Source organism: Felis catus, chromosome B1 (genome assembly GCF_018350175.1).
Source record: "Felis catus isolate Fca126 chromosome B1, F.catus_Fca126_mat1.0, whole genome shotgun sequence".
NCBI classification, from domain to species: domain Eukaryota; kingdom Metazoa; phylum Chordata; class Mammalia; order Carnivora; family Felidae; genus Felis; species Felis catus.
Genome location: NC_058371.1, coordinates 40,648,013 through 40,668,832, shown reverse-complemented (window position 1 = coordinate 40,668,832; position 20,820 = coordinate 40,648,013). Strand labels below are relative to the sequence as shown.

The 20,820-nt window shown below is 42.7% G+C and overlaps 1 protein-coding gene and 1 long non-coding RNA gene across 3 annotated transcripts in view; one reads left to right on the top strand and one right to left on the bottom strand.

Annotated features, from left to right (window-relative positions):
* The window catches only part of AP3M2 (adaptor related protein complex 3 subunit mu 2), a 110,823-nt gene that overhangs the window by 75,000 nt on the left and 15,003 nt on the right, over positions 1–20,820 (top strand). The window contains exons 1-3 of one of the 2 annotated variants that reach the window (XM_003984753.6): positions 11,974–12,077; positions 13,770–14,112; positions 17,652–17,823. In XM_003984753.6, the coding sequence (XP_003984802.1) occupies positions 13,840–14,112; positions 17,652–17,823 (445 nt within the window). In that variant the 5' untranslated portion in view covers positions 11,974–12,077; positions 13,770–13,839. Of the gene's footprint in view, positions 1–11,973; positions 12,078–13,769; positions 14,113–17,651; positions 17,824–20,820 lie in introns of those variants that run through there. The other variant, XM_023252570.2, reaches the window with a different exon arrangement.
* Positions 5,561–11,832, bottom strand: LOC109498834. Its single transcript, XR_002155792.3, has 3 exons — positions 9,467–11,832; positions 8,617–8,669; positions 5,561–5,753 (listed from the first exon to the last, which is right to left on the bottom strand). It is a non-coding gene; the product is annotated as an uncharacterized LOC109498834 (long non-coding RNA).

The window sequence follows — 20,820 nt, the reverse complement described above, 5'->3', positions numbered from 1 at the left end:
ATTCATAGCCCCCCAAATCAATTTTCTTCAAAGTTCTACTTTAAGATCAGTGGCAACTGTCCCCATGAATGGCAGAGTGCTCTTTTCCTATGTGCTTTCTCCTAGAAATTCACACAACCTTCTCCCTCAGAGTCCCTAAAGAGTCACTAAAGCTTTTATTTTTTTTATTTTTTTTAAGAGAAAGAGAAAGAGAGCATGCATGAGCAGGGGAGGGACAGAGAGAGAGAGAGAGGGAGAGAGGGACTCTCAAGCAGCCTCCGCGCTGTCAGCATAGAGCCTGATGCGGGGCTCGATGTCACAAATTGTGAGATTATGACCTGAGCTGAAATCAAGTGTTGGATGTTTAACCCACTGAGCCACCCGGGTGCCCCAACAATTTTTATTTTTATGTGTAGAAAATTCATCAATGTCTTTGGGGTTCAGTAGTCCAGTTCACTGATTATGAATCATTTTGTAGTTAGGAAAATCACCCTAATGCAATGCCATTAATTTAATTTGGGAGCCCTGTGGTTAATTTGATATAATAATAGATGGATTATACAGTGGAATCCTCCAATATCAGATGGCCCTCAATGTATGTTTCCATATGCGACTGGCCACTGTGACTACCTTTACATATCTGTGAGTTAATGGCATTTGCTTGTACATATATACTTTTAAAACTAGTATTTATTAAAGTATTTTTAAAAAGGCGTTTAGATGCCATATGGAGAGTTCCAAATCTCATTCGTGTTCAAGCAAATACAATATACGTGGTATATAGGATAAAATTCATAAAGTACAGAAGACAATATGGTTTTCTGAAAAGAGAGTTTTCTTCGTCTCCCCACTACGTACTCTAGTCCCACAGTCGGCCCACTAAGACTCAACCGCTCAGAGAGACGCAAACACACCAGTCTATGTGTCTATGCGCGTACACAGGCAGCTCACACTGTTCTGCACCTTGCTTGATTACTTAGACTATACCAGAAAATTCCCGTATCTCCACATACGGAGTTGCCTTGTATTTTTTAAAAAAAACTTTTTGGTGTTTATTTAATTTTGAGAGAGACAGCACGTGCAGAGGAGGGGCTGAGAGGGAGACCCAGAATCCGAAGCAGGTTCCAGGTTCGGAGCTGTCAACACAGCCTGACGCAGGGCTGGAACTCGCAGGGCTCCAACTCGCGAACTGCGAGATCAAGACCCCAGCCAAAGTCGGTGGCATAACCCACTGAGCCACCCAGGAGCCCCTTTGCCTTGTATTTTTTAATGACAGCTTAATATTTCATCAGAGGGACGTGCCCCACATTATTTAACCGGCCCCCAGCGACGGACTTTCAGGTTGTTTCGAACTGTTTGCTCGTATGGGGAAATTGCAATGCTGCCCTGTAACTTCATCTTGACACGGTGATCTGGTTTTTCTCCCAGGACGACGGGAGAGCTACTCCGTGGGGCTTTCCCGCGCCGCCCTGGCCCCACCCCCGGGCAGGCGTTCGCGGAGTCGCCCGTTCGTCCCCCGCGCCATCGGTCAGCCTCGCGCGCGGCGGGAGCCGGGGGCGTGACGAACCGAGCGCCAGAGCGGCGGCAAGCGCGCGAGTCCCACGCTGGTCCCTGGCGCAACCCTGCGTGGGAGGCGGCGAGCCCGGGCGCAAGCGGCGGCTTGCTCCCCTAGCCGAGCCGCGGTGGCGTCGCCATCTGTGGTATGCGGTCCTGGCGCGCAACTCCCGGGGACGCTCTCCGGCTCCCGTCCGCAGCCCTCCCCGGAACGCGGGGAGGTGTTCAAAGGTGTCTCTTAGAAACAGGCGCAACCCGGGCAGCCCCGCTCCAGAACAATGGGTCCTTTCAGCCACCCCCTTTAGATGGAGGGCTCGTCGCCATGACAACCACCCCATTATTGAAAGTCGGAGCCGGTCCCCGTCTCAGACGCTCCCCTCGCCGGCTCCCCTCCCCCTCCGGCCCCGCCGTATGGTGTGTGTGGCACTGGCAGCTGTTGTCAGAAGAAGGCACCTCTTTGTCTCCAGGGGATGAAAGACATTTGGTTTTCATCGCCCCCCTTTCTCTCCGCCCGACAACTTTTCTCCGCGCGTTGCACCCCGTCCCCAGAAGGCGCCCCTGGACGCTAGAGCCCAGCCCCGAGACGCCACCCTTAGCTCTGGGGTCTGTTTCCTCCCGGATTCCCTCCTGCCGGAGCATTTCTGCCTTTACCTCCAACTCTGAGTCCCTGGAAGTCTCACTCTCGAGTGTTCCAAGCAGGGGAACTCGCTTTAGAAATCCCGGGTTTCTTTTTGCAACTCTGTTCTGGGAGTTCCCCGGCCAGCCCCTGCGCCCCTCAGACCCAATAGCACCACCTTCTGTAGCGAGGAGCTTATTACCGAGTCTGCCCCGTTGTTGGCGCAAACGCTCTGCCACGCTTGTTTAGAAATTCGGCCCGTTCGCTAGAATAAAGACTAGTTGGTTCATTAGACTGAGGCTTCGGTCTGAAGGATGTCGGACTCAGACAGCTAGGCACCTTCTGGCTGAGGACAAGGCGACACAAATATGTAAACAATAACCTGTATTTTTCTCAAGCATCTAATTGAAATGTATCATTAAAATATATACTTTTTGAGTTTTGCATTGCTTTTAATGAATACCTGAATACGATTTACTTTATTTTGTCTGGGGAGGAGACTTGCAAAAATTAAACTAAAAAATGAGAAAAAGTCTGGCTGGCCATGTGTCTGGGATTTTGGGTTCACGGAATAGTGCCCCTGAACGTATAGTCTGCACCAGGGATCCTTGGAACAGATGGTGTTTTCCAGACCTATCTGGAAATTAAAGAGGTTACGTTTAGTGAGAGAAAAAGCAGGATCAAGAAGGAGGAAGGAAAGCAGTGGAGAGAAAAATGCAGAAGCTTATGGTGGGGAGAAAGAGGAAAACTGGGTATAATGGACTATTTCGGAGATAAAGGTAAGCTTAGGTTTCTGTATGGGTCAGAAAAATAAACAGTAGTCATAAAATCTTATCCTCAAGAGTGTAGATACTAGAGGAAGAAACTTGAAGATAACTATTTCAGAATCCATTAAGTCTTTCCAGTATTTTTCGAATAAATTAAAGTTTTAAAAGGGTTTTTAAAAAACTTTGGGAATGTTAAAAGTGTAACAAGTGAAAGGGAAGGAAGTTCAGCAGGTGACTGACAAGAGGTACTTTTTTCTGGTCTTTGCTTTGAATTACCAACAATTACTTTTGGTAAACAGGAAGCAGCCAAGTCTGGCACACAGGAAACAAGTATTTGCAAAGTGAAGGTTTGTTTTTTTTTTTTCCTCTGAGAATAATTTTTACCTAAATAACTACCTAGAAAATAATAAGTATGTTACTCTGAAAACTTTTCTTTATAATCCAAGCTGCTTTCTTTCCCAATGTTACTGAACACATTTTGGAGGAGATTGTCAATTTTCCTGAGATTTGATAAATATTTCCCCAGTGGTTTTCACCTGAAAGTCACAACAGAGTGTCACAATTTGAAACGCTAATGATTTAACTTGACTTTTTTTTAAAAGTGTTTAAGATTGTTTTTAACAAATAAAACCAACTTTCCCTCTCTGAAAAGAATACCGCTGTATCTGTAGCCTGACTTATACCAGTAAAGACATCGTTTTATTTTATTACAGTTACATATGAAAATATAAAGAGGTACACTCTATAGAGCTCAGGGGTCACCATGGGGGTAAAGACTGAAACCAAGTAGACAGAACTTCAGGATTCTGATCCCCATATCATTCTGCTTTATCTGTTTTCTATGTAAGCTTTCATTTGTCTAAAATATTTCACTGCTAGAAAAGAAAGAAAGAAAGAAAGAAAGAAAGAAAGAAAGAAAGAAAGAAAGAAAGATCATTGTTAATAGAAATTTAGAGTTGGGGAAGATCTCAGAGATAGTTTGATCCAATCCTCTCATTTCACAGATAACATTTTGATCCAGAGAATTTATCTAGCTAACCTGCCCCAGATCACATGGTCAGTTTGTGGCTATTTAGGACCCTGAGACCAGTTGCCATCCTACAGCCCTTTCAGACCAGAGCTGACCACATTACCCTTTTCCTGGCCATCACTTACCAGACATTCTTGTTCTATGGACATGTTTCTATTGTTTTTTCTTATTTTAATTTATCTTGTGGAAATTACATAAAAGTTATCTTGTGGAACTTTTCTGTTTTCCAGGCAGTCTTCCCTAAGTCTTTCAATTCTAGACTTTATTTAAAACATCCAAGCTAGGGGCACCTGGGTGTCTCACTCAGTTGGGCGTCTGACTCTGGATTTCGGTTCAGGTCACAATTTCACCGTTTGAGCTCTGTGTCAGGCTCTGCACTGTTGGTGCAGTGCCTACTTGGGATTTCTTTCTCTCTTCCTCTCTCTCTGCCCCTCCCCTGCTCTCTCTTTCTCAAAATAAATAAACTTGATAAAATAAAATATCCAATCTATTCATGGACTGCTCTATTCACTCCCACTGGCTGGGGACATCCTGTTAGCTGTCTATCCAGTTTCCATTCTCCTGTCTTCCTTATTAACAGAGTCCTGTTTGGGAGGTGGGGGTAGTATTGTGCCCAGCTAAAAATATTCCCAGAACCTCTTTTAGCTCAATACTCAACAACAGAGCAAAAGTGGGACCTCATGAAAAGCTCATCAAAGAGAACTGACTCCCCTTTGGCTCATGTTCATTTGCTTTTTGTCTTTCCTCCTTTTTTGTGTGTGTGGAATACAGCTTGAGGCCTGGAGCCACGACGATGGCAATATTGTGAGCATGAAGGTGCAAGTTCCACCCTAGGAAAGGTGGAATGCCAACCTAAGAGAAGCCTGAATCCTTGATGCGAAGCTGATGTTCCAGCCCTGGGTTTCTTGCCTCTCGACTTCTCATAATATGAGAAACATAAACCCCTATCTTGTTGGAGCCAGTATTATTTAAGTTTAGGTTTTCTGTTACATGCCCCTGAATGTAATCCCTGATGGCTCCAATTTAGGATAAGAACAGAGTAGGCTAGTAATTCAGTTTTATTGAATGAGCTTTTTTTTTTTTTTTGAACACTTACTAGTTGCTTACATAATAGTCTGTATATACACCATCACAGGACATATAACATAATGATAATTCATTCACCTAGTCATATAATGAAACAATTTCTTCCTCCACTGCCTAAAGGTAAAGAAAAGGGGCTAGCTATATGAAGACCAGGGGGAAAACCTTTCAAACAGAGAGAACAACATATTCCAGGGCCTAGAAATGGGGAGTGGGGAGGGTGGGTTGGAGGAGGGACAAGAGACTCCATTGGAGAGAGGGGAGGAGATAGATAGATGTGCCTTAGTCTGTTCAAGCTGCTGCAACACAAGTACATAGACTGGGTGGCTTAAACAACAAACTGTTATTTCTTTTTTTTAAATTTTTTTAAATGTTTATTTTTGAGAGAGACAGAGTGTGAGTGGGGGAGGGGCAGAGAGAAAGGGAGACAGAATCTGAAGTAGCCTCCAGGCTCCGAGCAAGCTGTCAGCATAGAACCTGACACAGGGCTTGAACTCACAAACTGTGAGATCACAAACTGACCCGAAGTCGGACGCTTAACCAACTGAGCCACTCAGGCGCCCCACAAACTGTTATTTCTCACAATTCTGGAGGTGGAGAAGTGCAGGGTCAAGGCACCAGCAGATTTGGTGTCTGGTGAGGACCTGCTTCATGTTTCATAGACAGCCATCTTTTCTCTGTGTCCCTACATGGTGGTAAGTGCAAGGTTCTTCCTTGGGGTCTCCTATAAGAGACGGATTCATGAGCACTAATGAGGACTTCACTCTCATGAACTAATCACACCCCACGGGCCCCACTTCCAAATACCATCCTATTGGACTTTAGGATTTAACATAAGAATTTTGAGGGGACACAGTCTATAGCAAGGTGGTAAAGGCATTTAAATTTATGCTGTGGGAAAGCATTGAAGGGTCTATGCTGCACATAACCATTCATAGTTCTTTTAAACTCACTTTTGCTGCTGTACAGAAAATGAATTGAAAGGGGTTAGAATGCAATGGGGAGACCAGTCTGTAGGTGTTTCAGGCAAGAGGCGACGGTGGCCTGGATGGGGGTTGTGACAGTGGAGTTGAAGAGAGGATGGATTCCTGATATACTTTGGCGATGGAAACATCAGGGTTTGTTTCTAGATTAGATGTGGGCACAAGGGTAATGGAGGACTTCAGGATGATTCGTCTGAGTAGCTGAATGGATGATGATGTTGTTTATCAAGATGGGGAAAACTGGAGGTGGCTCAGGGCTGGAAGAAGGAACAGATTTGGGAAGAAAATTCAAGAGTTCCTTTTTGCCCCGTTAAGATGTCTGTGAGGCACGTAAGTGGAGATGCCAAGTGGGTAATTGGATATGTAGATCTGGAGGTTTATGAAGAGGTTGAGGTTGGAGATATTAAATCAAAATTCAATAATGAAAAGAGGACTTACACTCATGAGGTAATCTATGCAAGGAGTGTAGAGAGAGAATGAAGGAACATCTAGCAAGAAGACACAGAATAGTGCTGTGCCCTAGGTGGACCTGTTATAAAGTCCAGGGATATCCACAGTTGGGTATTTCTGGGGATAGCGTCTAGGGAAGGAGCCATTTGAATCCATGACTACTTTCCTCAGGAGACTAGAACCAGGAGGCCAGCCTGAGGCTGCAGTGAGAGGGACGCTGCTGTCTTCTTGTCAGGCAGGGTTTGGATTTCAGGAACTTGAGCTGGCTTTGCTGGGGTTCCTGAGTAGGAGGGTTAGAGAGCACTTCTGCCACCTGGAAGCAGGTGTGCATTCCAGCATATCCTGATCACATCACCTCTTGTGATCTACATTGTCAGGTGTATGTTCCTTTTTCTGTTCATTTCCCCTTTATGATCCCCAAGTCTTTAGACAAGCTTTGTATAAGCATCCATCCTGGTCCTTGCTCTGCTGTGGGAAATTAAAAACTAGTGTGTCTGTATTGGTGTTGAAGAGTTAAAGGGATACTAATCTCCCAAGTCCAGCATGGTGGGGAGTAGCAGGAGGTCCCTAAGAGGAAGATGTGTCTCTTGTTGGAGGGTAGGGATGTTAGGTTTAGGCTCTCCTCTCTGGAAGGACAGGCTCCTTCCATGACCAGCCTTGAAGGAGCTGCTTTTGAGTTTTTAAAGACACCAGGTCCTTTCTTTAGAGTCTTTTTTTCCACATTAGATTGTAAACTCGAAGGAATGCTTTAATTGTCTTTGTACCCTCAGTGTCCAGGCGGCAGTAGGCACTCCATAAATATTAGTTTAATAGATGAATGAATGTATATTAGGCATTGAGATATGCACACTGTGGTTCTCAACTGATTTACAATCCAGTTGTGGTGATCAGATTGCATACACAAAGGTGTGGCACAGTGTCAAAAGCACTGTAGGTTATATGAAGGAGCTGTGAAATGCTACTTAATCACAGAAGAGGGAGAAATTACTTCCAATGTGGGGGCATCCAGCTTGGGACAGATTTTGTGGAGGAGAAAACATATGGCTGGGCCTTGAGGGCTGGAAAGAATTTCCACAAATAGGGTGAGTAAGAGACAAATACATGCCAAGTAGAGGGATCAGTGAAAATACAGACATTGAGGGAAGGCATTCTGTTTCTTCAGTGCACGACCAGGAATGAGGTCTGAGACAAGAGAGACCTTGCTCAGTGAGATGACATTTTTAGGGCTCAGTAGTGGGGCCCCAAAACCCCTCTCTGGCTTTGATCTGAGACAAGAGAGGCTTTGCTCACTGAGATGTGTCAAAGCCAGAGAGGGGTTTTGGGGCCCCACTACTGTGCCCTTAAAAATGTCTTCTCAGTGAGCAAAGCCTCTCTTGTCTCAGACCAAAATATTAGTAATAATATTATTAACTGAGAGCTGAGATTGCCTTCTCACAGTAGACAAACAACTCAGTAGTGAGAGCTGTTAAACACTGTGATAGTGTGTCAGTGGCACGTTTAGAAAATCTTTTCCCAGAGATTTTTATGCATAAAATAGACTTGCTATTTGTCAATGGTTTCCTGTGGTCCCTCTTAATACCATGACATGGTACTATATGAGCTCCCCAATCTATGATATTTGATTAAACTAAAAAAAATACTTGGGTGTTGATTTTGGACATGACCCTTGGCATGGCTATGGATGCATTCATGCCCCCTGTCCCTCCCGTCAATGTGGCTCTCTTCCAATGATTCCCATCTCAACAAATGACACTTGCATCCATACAGCTGCCCAAATCAGAAATCTGTGAATGATCCTTGATGCCCCATTCCTCCTTACTACTCAATTTCTAATTAACCCCCCATCATTCTACCTCAAAAACACCTCTAGAATTTGTCCAGTGCCCTCCAGTCCCCCATGCTGGCTGAAGTCACTAGCATCTGTCACATGGATTGCTGCAATAGTCTAAATGATCTCCCTACCCTCAAGCTGGGCCTTCTCTAACCCATCCCACATCCCTTGTCTCTCTGAAATGTCCATGTGAAAGCACTTCCCTTTCCCGCTTAACATTTCTTCACTGGGGCCCCAGGCTTATGAGAGAGGCCAAAGGTGTGCAGTCTGGGCCAGACTGCTTAGATCTTCCTGTGTGCTTGAACTCCAGCTTGGCTACTTACCTATTTACTTGACCTCTGGCAGATTACTTATGCACCCACTGCAGTTTGCTCATCTATAAAAAGGGGATCATGACAATAATTCATTTTAGAGTAGTTGGGAAGACTAAATGAATCTGGATCTTTCTCTCCTATGTGAACCCTTAAATTCGGAGTGCCCCCAGACTCTGATCCTCTTCTCCATACTCATTTACTTAGTCATCTCAACTGGACTCTTAGCTTTAATATCCATATCCTGATAACTCCCAATGGTACATCTCTAGCTCAGACCTCTCTCCTGAACCCTAGATTCATATATATCCAGCAGCTTCTCAACATCACCACTTGATGGCTAATAGATACATTAAACTTACTATGTCCAAGGCTGAACTCTGATTTTTTTTCATTCAAACCTTCTGTGCCCAAAGTCTTTTTAAAAATTTTTAATGTTTTATTTATCTATTTATTACTTTTTAAACGTTTATTTATTCTTGAGAGAGACAGAGACAGAGCATGAGTGGGGCAGAGAGACAGGGAGACACAGAATCTGAAGCAGGCTCCAGGCTCTGAGCTGTCAGCACAGAGCCTGATGCAGGACTCTCGAACCAATGAACCGTGAGATCATGACCTGAGCCGAAGTCGGATGCTTAATCTACTGAGCCACCCGGGAGCCCCTCCCCCTCCTTTTAATCTCAGTTGATGGAACCGTCCTTCCAGATACTCAGGCTCAGTAGCTCCTCACTTTTCTCTTGTTCTCACTTCTCACATCCCATCCATCTGGAAATCCAGCTGGCTCCTTCAAGCTGCAGGCAGAAACTGACTCCTTACAATGTCCATGGCTGCACCCTGGCCCAAGCCCCCCACCGTCTCTTACCTGGATTACTACAGTGGCCTCCTGACTGGTCTCCTTCCGCTCTGTTCTGTCCACAGTCTCTTCTCCACCCAGCAGATTGGAAAATCAGACCCGGTCACTCCTTTGCTCAAACCTTCCATTGGCTTCTCATTCCACAACTACTACACACCAAAATCTTTATAAGATCCTATGTAGTGAAGTCTTCACCCTCCACTTTGTAACCTCATCTCCTACTTTACTCCTTGTTCATTCTACTCCAGCTACAGTGCCATCCTTACTTTTCCTGGGACTCCTCCAGGATGCTCTGGTCGTAAGGATTTGGCACTGCCTATTCTCTTTACTGGAGTGCTCTTCCCCCAGATATCCCTACGGCTAACTCATCTCCTCCTTTAAGTCTTTGCTCAAATGTCTCTTCTCAATGAGATGTACTCTCACTACCCTTTTAAAAACCTTAACTTTTCCTGAAGTCCTATGGCACTCCTGATCTCCCTTCTGTTTTTTTCCATTATACTTACCACCCTCTGACATACTATACACTTTAATTATTATGTTTATTGATTATTATTTGTCTTCTCCTACTAGAATGTAAGCTCCACTGGAGCAAGGATCTTTGTTTTACATTCACTGGTGTTATGTATCCAAACACTGGAACGGTGCTAGTACATAGTAGGGCCCACTAGATATCTATAGAATGAATGGGTAGTGCATGGCACACAGTTCTGGACATATATATATATATATATATATATATATATATATACTTATAATTACAATAAATATTATTATATATTATTTTATATATTATTTTATAAACAAAAGGTGCAATTATTAAGCTCACAACCACTTGGCTCTCTGTATCTTCCTAATCTCATCTCCCTTCACTCTTTGTCCAATTCTAGTTCAGCTGTACTTAGTTCTCTCATCTCTAGAGCTTTCCACATGTAATCTTCTCTCTGTCCATCCACCCTTTTATTTGAGGAATATATGTTCATCTTTCAGGTGTCAGTTTGGAAGGACTTCCCTGATTCTAGGACAGCCCCCTCTGCCAGCAATCCTCCTCCTGCCACCATGTGCTCCTTGCCCATCACTCTGCTTTGTAATTACTTGCTTCTCACTTGTCTTCTCAGCTAGTCTCTGTGACAACAGACACTATGCCTGTGATGGTAGTCATTGCAGCATCCCCAGCACCCAGCACAGGGCTTTATACATGGGAGGCTCTCAGTAAACATTACTGCAATGAATGAGAAAGGCCCACAGCAGTGATTGCATTTCTGCATCTTTGACACACTTGCTTAGTAACCATATGCGATAGCTTCTTGTGCTGCTTCTTAGGTAATAACCATCGCTAACACTTTTCTAACTCAGTCCTCACAACTCTGCGAAGTAGGCACTACTAGTGCCCTTATTTGAGAAGGTAGGAACTTGAAATTTACAGAAGTAAAGGTACTTTCTCAACGTAACAGAGCTGGCAAGTATTGGATCAGGATTAAAACCCAGGCAGTCTGTCACCAGAACTCGTGTGATGCGACATCATTCAGCCATTTTGATTTTGGATTTTCTCTTTTACTTAAAAAATTAGTCAACTATCTGTCCTTAGCAAATATGTAAGAGAACAATCCCTACCACCTTCAATATACATTTATCATGGTCTTCTTTATGGAGGAGCTGCCACTCATGCTTCCTTTCACCAAAGTGAAAACTAAAGCCCAAGCAGGGTGGCAGCCTTGTGGTCTAGATCAACATTATTACCATTAACACCAGTTGCTGTTTTATTGAACACATACTATGTGGCAGGCAACTTGCCATATGTCATCTCATTTGATAACTAATTTTTAGTTTAACTGAAGGTGAAACCTTGTTTTCTGACTTCTACTTCATGGCTCTCTGGATCACAATGATTTAAATCACTTAAAATGTATTATCAAAGTCATTGGAACTCCAATGCAATTTAGAGAGACCTGCCCAACTCTCTCATTTTCAGATCTGGGAACTGAGATTCTGAAAGGTTAAGTGCCTTGTCCAATGTTAAGTTGTCTAGCTGGGGCTGGAAGAGGCCTCCTGCATCCAGGTCCAGAGCTCTTGATGCTATATACAGCCAATCATCTTTACCCAATGTACATAAATGAAAAGGCATCGTGGCTCTTTTTAAATAGTTGTTACTACCCATGGCTTATTATTCATGATGCTATTTCACAATTCATGCCCTGGAAGTCACACTTTTTAGCACCCCCCTCGAGGTGCCTTCCACGTTTACGAAGGTGGCAGCAGCAGCTGCCCCTTTGTGACTGGTTGACTAAGGGCCAGGCGGCCCTCAGACCGATCTCGACAGCCAATCAGGGCTCGGAGCCACAGAGCTGCACCAACCGGAGGTTGCCGAAGCCTCAACACGGGCCAACTGGGAGCTCGAAGCCAAGAAGAATGTGACCGGCGGACAGCGATCAATCAGAGGGGAGGAGCGGTTAACTGACGTCCAATCAGCGGCTCTTAGGTCCCGGTCGTGGGCGGTGCTGCCGTGAGGCCCGCCGGCCAGCCAATCAGCAGACGAGCGGCCGTCGGCGCGAGTGTGGGGGGCGACCGGGGGTGGGGCTTGCCCGAGCGTCGGAACTGTGGGCGCTGCGAAGAGCGAGGCTGGGTGAGAAGGGCTGAAGACCCGGTTGGGGTTAGGGGCAGCGCGGGCACGCACCGGGCCTGGGCGGGGGCTGGAGGCTGGGGCACACGAGGGTGCGGGCGGGGGCACGCAGGGGTCCCAGCGGGGCGCGGGTGGCAGGGTCAGAGTTAGGAGATGCGGCGGGATTGACCCTCAGAGCTACGGGATATGGCGGGGAGAGAGGTGAGGGACCAACTACCGGGCTGGGGAGGTGGCCCGCTCCGACCAGGTGGCTGAAGGAGGAGGGGACACTGTTGCCATGGCAACGCACGTGTGCTGTGTGGCGACCTTTTTCACCGCCTGAATGTGCGCACACCTTAAATCCGCCGCCTGATCACCCCCACCCTAAAGGGCCTCCATCATCCTTTGCTCGCAGGCAGCTGGGCTGAGACCAAAAATAACCCTGTTTAGCAGCCGCCTCTCCTCCTCCCCAGCCTGGTTACTCCCCTCCTCCCCTCCCTCCTGCTGTCTCGTCCCCGGGCAGAGGGATTAAGCTCGCCCTGGGGCCCTTGGTACAACAGGCCTTTGCGGTTTGACCACCTGGTCCAGTTCGCAGCCAGCTTGAGGAATGGCCACACCTGGGGTACAGCGCGGCTGTCTCTTCCTGGGGACTGCACCGTAGAGATGCTGCCGTCTGAGCGACCTGGGGTATCCCTCAGATTTCTTTAAGGCATCCAGTGCAGAGCCTTGTGCATAACAAGTACTCAGAGAATGCGGTCTGACTCCATGAATAAAGACCACAATGATAGCTTTCCACCTATAGACCAGCGCTGTCCAATAAATCTATAAAGCGAACCAGATACGTAATTTTACCTTTTCTGCTAACCACGTTTTTAAAAAAGGTTAGGTTAATTTTAATATATTTTACTTAACCTGACATATCAGAATATCAATATTAACTGAATATTAATTCACGAATTAATATTAAATTACTGGTATCTAAAATTCCTTTTTAAATACAAGACCTTCAAAATCTGGTGGGAACTTATACTTACCTCACATCTCAGTTCAGACCAGGCACATTTCAAGTGCTCACTGGCTGCATTTAGCTGATGGCTGCCATATAAGACTGTGCAACCATAAGCATTTCTCATTTCATGTGGCTGAATACATAAAACTCCTCAATACTCTTTGAAACTCTCTTCTGTGCAGGGAGCACTGCAATGAGGCAACAAAAAACATGAGGCATGGTCTTTTTTTTTTTTAATGTTTATTTTTGAGACAGAGACCGACAGAGAATAAGCGTGGGGGGGCAGAGAGAGAGGGAGGCACAGAATCCGAAGCAGCCTCCAGGCTCTGAGCTGTCAGCACAGAGCCTGATCCGGGGCTCCAACCCATAGACCAGGAGATCATGACCTGAGCCAAAGTTGTATGCTCAACCGACTGAGCCACTCAGGCGCCCCATGGCGTGGTCTTCTTTGTCAAGGAGCTTCCAGACCAGTTGATATATCAGACATCCAAAAACTAAATTGAGTTTTAAGTGGTAGTAATTAAGGCAATAGTAAAGATAACCAGGCAGTATATAATTAGCAAACAAGATGGCTGATGAATTATCCTTAGGAATTGTAGGCAGGAATACTTCAGGCTCTTAAAGAAGAGGAAGACATGAATCTACTCTTGAAAGATAGGTAGGTGTTTTGGTTGAGTGGAACTGACCATAGCTTCTTTTATTTTTAGGGTTGAAAATTGGCAGTCCTGAGACTTTCAGACTGAAAAAGACTTCTCTCTCTCACTGACAGTCTCCATCATGATTCATAGCCTTTTCTTGATCAACTCCTCTGGAGATATTTTCCTGGAAAAACATTGGAAAAGTGTGGTCAGCCGTTCTGTCTGTGATTACTTTTTTGAGGCACAAGAGAGAGCTACCGAGGCAGAAAATGTACCTCCAGTTATTCCGACTCCTCACCACTATCTCTTAAGTGTTTACCGTCACAAGATCTTTTTTGTGGCTGTGATCCAGACAGAGGTCCCACCGCTGTTTGTCATTGAGTTCCTTCACCGAGTAGTGGACACGTTTCAGGTGCGTGAATGTGAGGAGGCTCATGCGTGTAAATTATAAAGTGTCTGTATAGTTCTGTTTCCATTGTATTCAGCTTCAATTAAGGAACTTTTTAAAAAATCAAAACTGACTTTGCTCACTTCCTCTCCCATCTGATAAGATCCTTGTTTCTGTTTATGGAACTGGCTGCACCTGAAATGGCACATTGAATACTTCTGAACCTGTTGCATGAGGAAGCCACTCTACTTGGTATGATTATATACAGTCATTTTAGTTCTGGAGATTGGAATCGCCCCACTTTTATTCATAAATCAGAGAAATTTAGTTTGGGTTTTTTTTTTCTTTTTTTTAGTGGACTTGATGCTAGCCATTGTTAAGTACCTTGCTATGAGTTGCATCAAAAAGTAATGAGTGTGTAAAGATACGTATATTTTCAAGTGTTAGAAAAAACTAAGTAATGCTTGTTTCACTCTCCTTGGCAAGAGTAATTTGTGAAGCCAAACTTCATCTTGGGTTTGGAGTGCTTATCCAAAGCGTCTGAGTACTAGTGATGAGCTTTCATTGCAAACTAAGATTGGAAAATCTTCTGTTCCTGTAAGAATTTAAGTGACACATTTTACAAGACACAGTTTTCACTTTGAGTTTTTCTTTCAGGAATAGATTTGAAGATCTTGGGGAGCAGGGTACAGGGGAGGTGAAAGTAAGTTATATCAAGATGTCAGCACTATTATTAGCTCAGGATTTTAGGCTTCCCAGACCCTGGATTCAAATATGGGATCCTCCCTCTAAAAGAATTGCTCAAATTCTACCTCTTATGGTCACTTGCCTTTTATTTTATTTTATTTTTTTTGTAATGTTTATTTATTTTTAAGAGAGAGACAGAGCACGAGTGGGGGAGGGGCAGAGAGAGAGAGAGAGAGGGAGACGCAGAATCTGAAGCAGGCTCCAGGCTCTGAGCTGTCAGCACAGCCAACGTGGGGCTCACACTCACAAACCATGAGATCATGACCTGAGCTGAAGTTGGACACTTAACTGACAACTACTCAGGCTCCCCGGTCATTTGCCTCTTATTATTGTCATCATACAATAAGTGAGAAGCAAGGGCCCTTTGGTTTAATTTCTGTGTCATGTGTGGTCTGGAATTGGTCATATGAATACAGAAATTGTGGAATAAGAGAAGAAGAAGAGAATGATGACTCAGATATTACGGTGAAATTAAAAAATAAGTCAAAGAGTCCTTTCATTTCCAGTCATATCTGTATCACATGTCTGGAAAATGAAAATATATTTTATAATTTTTTTCCCACAAATACTTTCTGGTAGTACTATTCTGGGTTTCCAGTTCTCATGTGGCATACCAGTTCTTTCCCACGGTGAAAACCTGAGAATTATAAACCCCAGTATGTGGAGTAACTAAAAGTAGAAGAACCCAGTAGTTATGACCTTAAACTACTCTAATTGAGCCTTATTATGATTTCCACATATGATATTTTACCCCATTCTAAGATTAACAGTCCCATTGGTGAAACCCAGCATTTGCTTCATCCCTCCATAGCAATATTTTGTAATCTATTACAAGACAGGAAGTGAGAAAAGTTGTTTAATCTCGTTGAAAACACAGAGGACTTTGGGATAACAGTAAAGTCCCTAGTTTGGAAGTCTGGGACTTCAGAGCTTGTCATTTTTGAAGGATTTGTTAAAAGTAAATGGACATACCCTGATTTTAATGTCTTTTCTCTCTGGCTGCATTATTTGTTTAGTACTAGAATATGATGGAAGAGTTCCAGCACTAGAATTGCACATAATTTTGCTATAGCAATTTGTCACACTTACAAGTCTTCTTTCCAACTGCTTAGTTCACGTTATGTCTGATTGACAAAATCTGGTGAGGTGTTTTATTTATTTTTCAAAATAAAAACACTCTTGGGAGGAAATGTGTTACCTCCCCCCCCTTCTTTTTAAACATTTTTTTTAACGTTTATTTATTTTTGAGACAGAGAGAGACAGAGCATGAACAGGGGAGGGTCAGAGAGAGGGAGACACAGAATCTGAAACAGGCTCCAGGCGGTGAGCTGTCAGTACAGAGCCTGACGCGGGGCTCGAACTCACAGACCGCAAAATCATGACCTGAGCTGAAGTCAGCTGGTTAACCGACTGAGCCACCCAGGTGTCCCCTCCCTCCCCTTCTTAAATCCTCATTTTTAAAGGAGTCTTGTTTTAGAAACACATTCCTGACTCTTAAGTGTTCTTGGATATTGCAATGTCTCTGACAATTTTTATTATCTGATGTAATTTTAATTTAGATCACGTGTACAGTCCAGTTTTGGATGTCATGATTTTAGGAGCATGTTGGAAAACTAGAGCATATCCAAAGAAATAGCAAGATGGTGAAATGATCTAGAAACCATACCATAGCGTGAATAGTAGAAGGATCAAACAGGGTTTGGCTGGGAGAAAAAAAAAAAAAATGAAGTGAAAGTTAGCTGTCTTCAAATAGCTGTGGGGCTGTTATGTAAATTTGTTCTGTAAGGCAGATCTAGAAAGCAAATTTCTGTTTAGCAAAAGAAAGAACTTTTGAATAATCAGAGCTTTCCATGAATAGAATGGGCTTTCTCAAAAGGCAAATGGATGAATTCAAGAAGGATTGTATGACCATCTCAGAGGTCCTGTAAAAGATGCGACTGACGTTCCTAGAAGGGCCTCTAGAAGGGCCTCGCTGAATGACTACTAGCATTTCTTTTTCGTCATCATGCATCACGTTTTACAAAGTGTTTTATAATTTACAAAGCATTTCCACATGTATTATCATTTAATCAATCATGCTTAGTTCTTATAACCTCCTTGTGTGTCCAGTGGTATTATCCTGATTATACTAGTAAAGAAATCAAGACCTGTATCAGTTAGCATGACTTACTCTGGTAAGTGACAATAAGGTTACCACCCAGGTCTTCTGATTTGGAATCCAGTGCTTTTTCCACAACCCAGATAATTTAGTATCTAAGTTTAGCCTGTGTTAGTAAAAAGACAAAGCCTTCTTAGAATCATCCTAGCATCTTAGAGACTTTCTGGTGTGCTAGTTCATCTCCCTCATTTCATTTTATTTCCTTCTCAATTCTTATTTGCTGTATCAGTGTTAAGAGATAGCACAACAGAAAGCATTAAGAAAATTTTTAGGTCCAATCTGGGTCATATCAAGTATTATTATTTTGCATAGTTCTTTCAAATTCTTGTTCCTAAGCACATGTAATAGTTTAGGTTCAGTTTTGTATTCGTCATGTTTTGTCTAGTTGAAGAAACTAACCCCGAAAGGTTAAATGACTTACTCTTAATTTATAAAAGAAGTTAGTGATGATACTAGTACTATAAGCCAGTCCACTGTTCTATCTGCCAAACTGGGTTGCTTAAGAGAACTAAGGTTATGCTTCATTCCTTCATTGCAGAAGAATATTCCAGAAACACTGAGTAAACACATGGACAGGACTAGGTCCTTATTTTTTAGGAAGATTCTTTTTGTTACAATCTCTGAATGCTATATATTCTACATATTGTATTTTCATCAGGATTATTTTGGAGTCTGTTCAGAGCCAGTGATCAAAGACAATGTGGTTGTGGTTTATGAGGTACTGGAAGAGATGCTTGACAATGGGTTTCCATTGGCTACCGAGTCAAACATCCTCAAAGAACTGATAAAGCCTCCCACTATCCTTCGAACGGTTGTCAACACCATAACAGGTATGGAGAAAGAGGAAACCAAGCTGCTGCCATCCTGGGTGTGGCTTTCTCTGGTGTGGTGCACTGTTTTGAGTACTTGTCTTTGGGGCTCTCAGATGTCCAGGTGCTTTAATTTTGTTCATTATAGTCTTTGATTATGACTTGAAATATGTTTTTGTTATGTAGAAAAGGCCTTGATTTCAGTGACAATAAAGTATGCTTCTTTAAAAAGCATTTCTTTCTGATTACAGAAGAAGCACATGATTATTAAAGAAATGTCAGAGATACAGAAAAGCACAAAGACCTTGAAAATAACTTAATCACACCATAATTTTGACATATTTTCTGTTTCTTCTAGACAGATGAATAATGAATAGATGCATAGATTTTTTAAAAACAACTCTTGTCTATTTTTTAAAACTTTCATCAATATTTTGTGAACATTATCCCATTATGATACATTTTCTTCTACATAATTTTTAGTGACTTTATAAATTTCTTTATAAATTTATAAATTTTATAAAATTTTATAAATTTTATAAATTTTATAAATTTGACTTTAGTGATTTTCTACCATATGGAATAGACCCTAAGTGATTTGTTCAATCCATATTTATGATGGTTCTGATTTTTTGTTCTTTTAAATAACAGGGAATTAACTCTCTTATACCTAAATCTTTGTGTACATCTTCTTTGATTTATTTTCAGTAATAGAAATGGAAGTGCTAAATCAAAGGGCATGCACATTTTAAGGACTTTAATGCATTGTGCCAAATTGTCTTCTAGAAAACTTATAGTTTCTGTAGCTGTTTCTGTGCATCCTAGCCAATCCTATTATTAATTTTTTCAAATCTTTGGCATTTAATAGTTTAGTCATGTCATATTTACACACTCATTTTTTTTAAGTTTATTTATATATTTTGAGAGAGGGAGAGAGAGAGAATCCCAGGCAGTCTCCACACTGTCAACACAGAACCCTGTATGGGGCTCGAACTCGTAAACCATGAGATCATGACCTGAGCCGAAACCAAGAGTCAGACCCTTAACTGACTGAGCCACCCAGGCACCCTACACACTCATTTTTTATCACTAAGGAAGTTAAAACCCATTCGAGTATTTATTGACTGTTTTTCTTCTGTAGTGAATTACCTACTTGTGTCCTTTGCCCAGCTTTTCTTTTATTGAAATGTTTTTCTTTTTTTATACTAACATAAATTTTGTTAATGTTTATTCATTTTTGAGAAAGAGACAGAGCGTGAGTAGGGGAGGGGCAGAGAGAGAGGGAGACACAGAATCTGAAGCAGGCTCCAGACTCCAAACTGGCAGCACAGAGCCCAATGTAGGGTTCGAACTCATGAACTGCGAGAGGATGACCCTGAGCCGAAGTCTGACGCTCAACCAACTGAGCCACCCAGGCACCCCTCATACTAGTTTAAAAGAAGTCCTTTCATTTAAGCACATTAAACCATCATGTATATTTCCAGTATACATGATCATTTGTAGTTCTGTATATTTTTTGAATCCTATGTCACAGATATTTTCTCACAATCTGCCTTTTAACATTGTCTATGGTGTTTTTGTTTAGCCACATTTAAAATTTTCTGACTTAGTCATATTAGTCATTCTGCTTCATTCAGGTTTTACATTGTGGGTCTTGCTTCATATATAAACAAGGGTTTGCATGACATTTGACAAACTGATTGAAAAAAAATATATATATTTTTTATGTTTTTATTTTTTGAGAGAGAAAGAGAGCATGGGTGCATGTGCCTGCATGCAAGCTGGGGAGGGGCAGGGGGAGAGAATCTCAAGCAGTCTCCACACTCAACGCTGAGCCAGGGTGTAGACATGGAGCCCGATCTAACAACTGTGAGATTGTGACCTGATCTGAAATCAGGAGCTGGTTGCTTAACTGACTGAGCCACCCAGGCGCTCCCCACCCTGAAAAATATATTTTTTTTAAGTATAAATTTGCAAGAATACCGGGACAATTTTGAAAAAGTACTGCAAAGGTGGATTTTCCTTGTCGACAAATATCAAGCTATATTAAGTTCATATAGGACAGGAGACAGAAACTCATACATAGATAGATTATTAAAGGGCAAGACAGTTTTGAAAATAAATATTTTTTAAAAAGAGTAAGAGAGGGGCACTTGGTTGGCTCAGTTAGCGTCTGACTCTTAGTTTTGGCTCAGGTTATGATCTCCTGGTTCATGGGTTCAAGCCCAGTGTAGCGGTCCTGCTGATGGTGTGGGCCTACTTTGGATTTTCTCTCCCTTCTCTCTCTTGCCCCTTCCCAGCTTGTGCACTCACTGCACTTATGCACTCACTCTCTTCCTCTGTCTCTCAAAAGAAAAGCAAGAGAGAAAATGTGTTCTATCAAATACAAGATATAAAGTTTTGATAATTTTAAAAACATAGTATTGGCCCAGTAATAGACAGATAGGTGACTAAGATAAGGTAGAATGTTCAGAAACAGACCCTTTCTTTTGTAGGAATTTGGTATAGATAGATGTCATATATATCAAATCAATGAATCAGGGGCCAATTGTTAAATAAACTGTATTAGGACAGTCAGCTTTGATATAGAACAAAATGAAGTCCTTCCCTACTCATTCTGTACACTAAATTCCAGCAAAGAGTTAAACACAAACCTTGTAATTGTTAGAAGAAAACATAGGGGAATGTCTTTTTGATCTCAGAGAAGGGAAGGTCTTTTTTAAAAAGTGTATTTTCGGGGCGCCTGGGTGGCGCAGTCGGTTAAGCGTCCGACTTCAGCCAGGTCACGATCTCGCGGCCCGTGAGTTCGAGCCCCGCGTCAGGCTCTGGGCTGATGGCTCAGAGCCTGGAGCCTGTTTCCGATTGTGTGTCTCCCTCTCTCTCTGCCTCTCCCCCGTTCATGCTCTGTCTCTCTCTGTCCCAAAAATAAATAAATGTTGAAAAAAAAATTTTTAAAAAGTGTATTTTCTTCTGGTTCTTTTATGGTTTTACTTTTGGATTTAATTCTTTAGTCTATTA